At 43.0% G+C, this 758-nt stretch overlaps 1 protein-coding gene across 1 annotated transcript in view; it reads left to right on the top strand.

Annotated features, from left to right (window-relative positions):
* The window catches only part of LOC106101448 (pecanex-like protein 1), a 23,769-nt gene that overhangs the window by 16,854 nt on the left and 6,157 nt on the right, over positions 1–758 (top strand). Inside the window, exon 17 of the mRNA XM_013280685.1 lies at positions 563–651. Coding sequence (XP_013136139.1) covers positions 563–651 — 89 coding nt within the window. The remainder of the gene's footprint in view (positions 1–562; positions 652–758) is intronic.

The raw sequence follows: 758 nt of genomic DNA, 5'->3' as shown, positions 1-758 counted from the left end.
ACCACGCGCACGACCACTCCCACGACCGCGCTATGGAGGACGCTTGTTAGTACTATATACACATAATATATTTTACCCGACTTTCAGTAGGGTAATTTTGCATTTTTAGGGCAAAGTTCTTTGACCCAATTTTTCCAGACTTTCAGTAGACAGGTCATAATTATGTCGTTTTGCCCGACTATCAGTAAAATCAGGTCATAATAATGTCGTTTTGCCCGACTTTTGGTACTGAAAATTTACATCTATGCACTATCACGACTTTCAGTAGCACTAAGTTACTTACTTACTGCGTTGGCGCAACGCTACCAAGTGGGTCTTGGTCTCCGACACGAGAGAATGCCAGGGCTAAGTTAATTCTATGTAATTTTGCCCGACTTTAAGTAGCGTAATGTGATATCTATGCAATTTTGTCCGAGCTCCATAAATTTGCCCGACTTATAAGAGGGCTTAACGTTAGCCAAATTTGTCCGATCTATAATAGGGTAATGTTACATCTGTGAAATATTGCCCGACTCTTAGTAGGGTAATGTGTAGTGAATCTTAAATAAATGGTGTTTTTTAGCTTACGGCAGTCAGGACAGCACGGAGGCGCGGCGGCGCAGCGAGGAGCGCGGCGGCCGCAGGGAGAGGAACATGCGCGCGCGCAGCCAGGTTAAAAACATTGTCTTAAAAAGTATTTATTAATTGTAAAGAGGCAGAATAGAAAACATATACTTATAGCTTTCGCACGCGACTCCGACCGCGTGGAATTAAAAAAA

The sequence above is a fragment of the Papilio polytes genome, unplaced genomic scaffold, assembly GCF_000836215.1.
Source record: "Papilio polytes unplaced genomic scaffold, Ppol_1.0 DF823980.1, whole genome shotgun sequence".
NCBI lineage: Eukaryota > Metazoa > Arthropoda > Insecta > Lepidoptera > Papilionidae > Papilio > Papilio polytes.
This window is presented reverse-complemented; position numbering and strand designations above follow the sequence as displayed.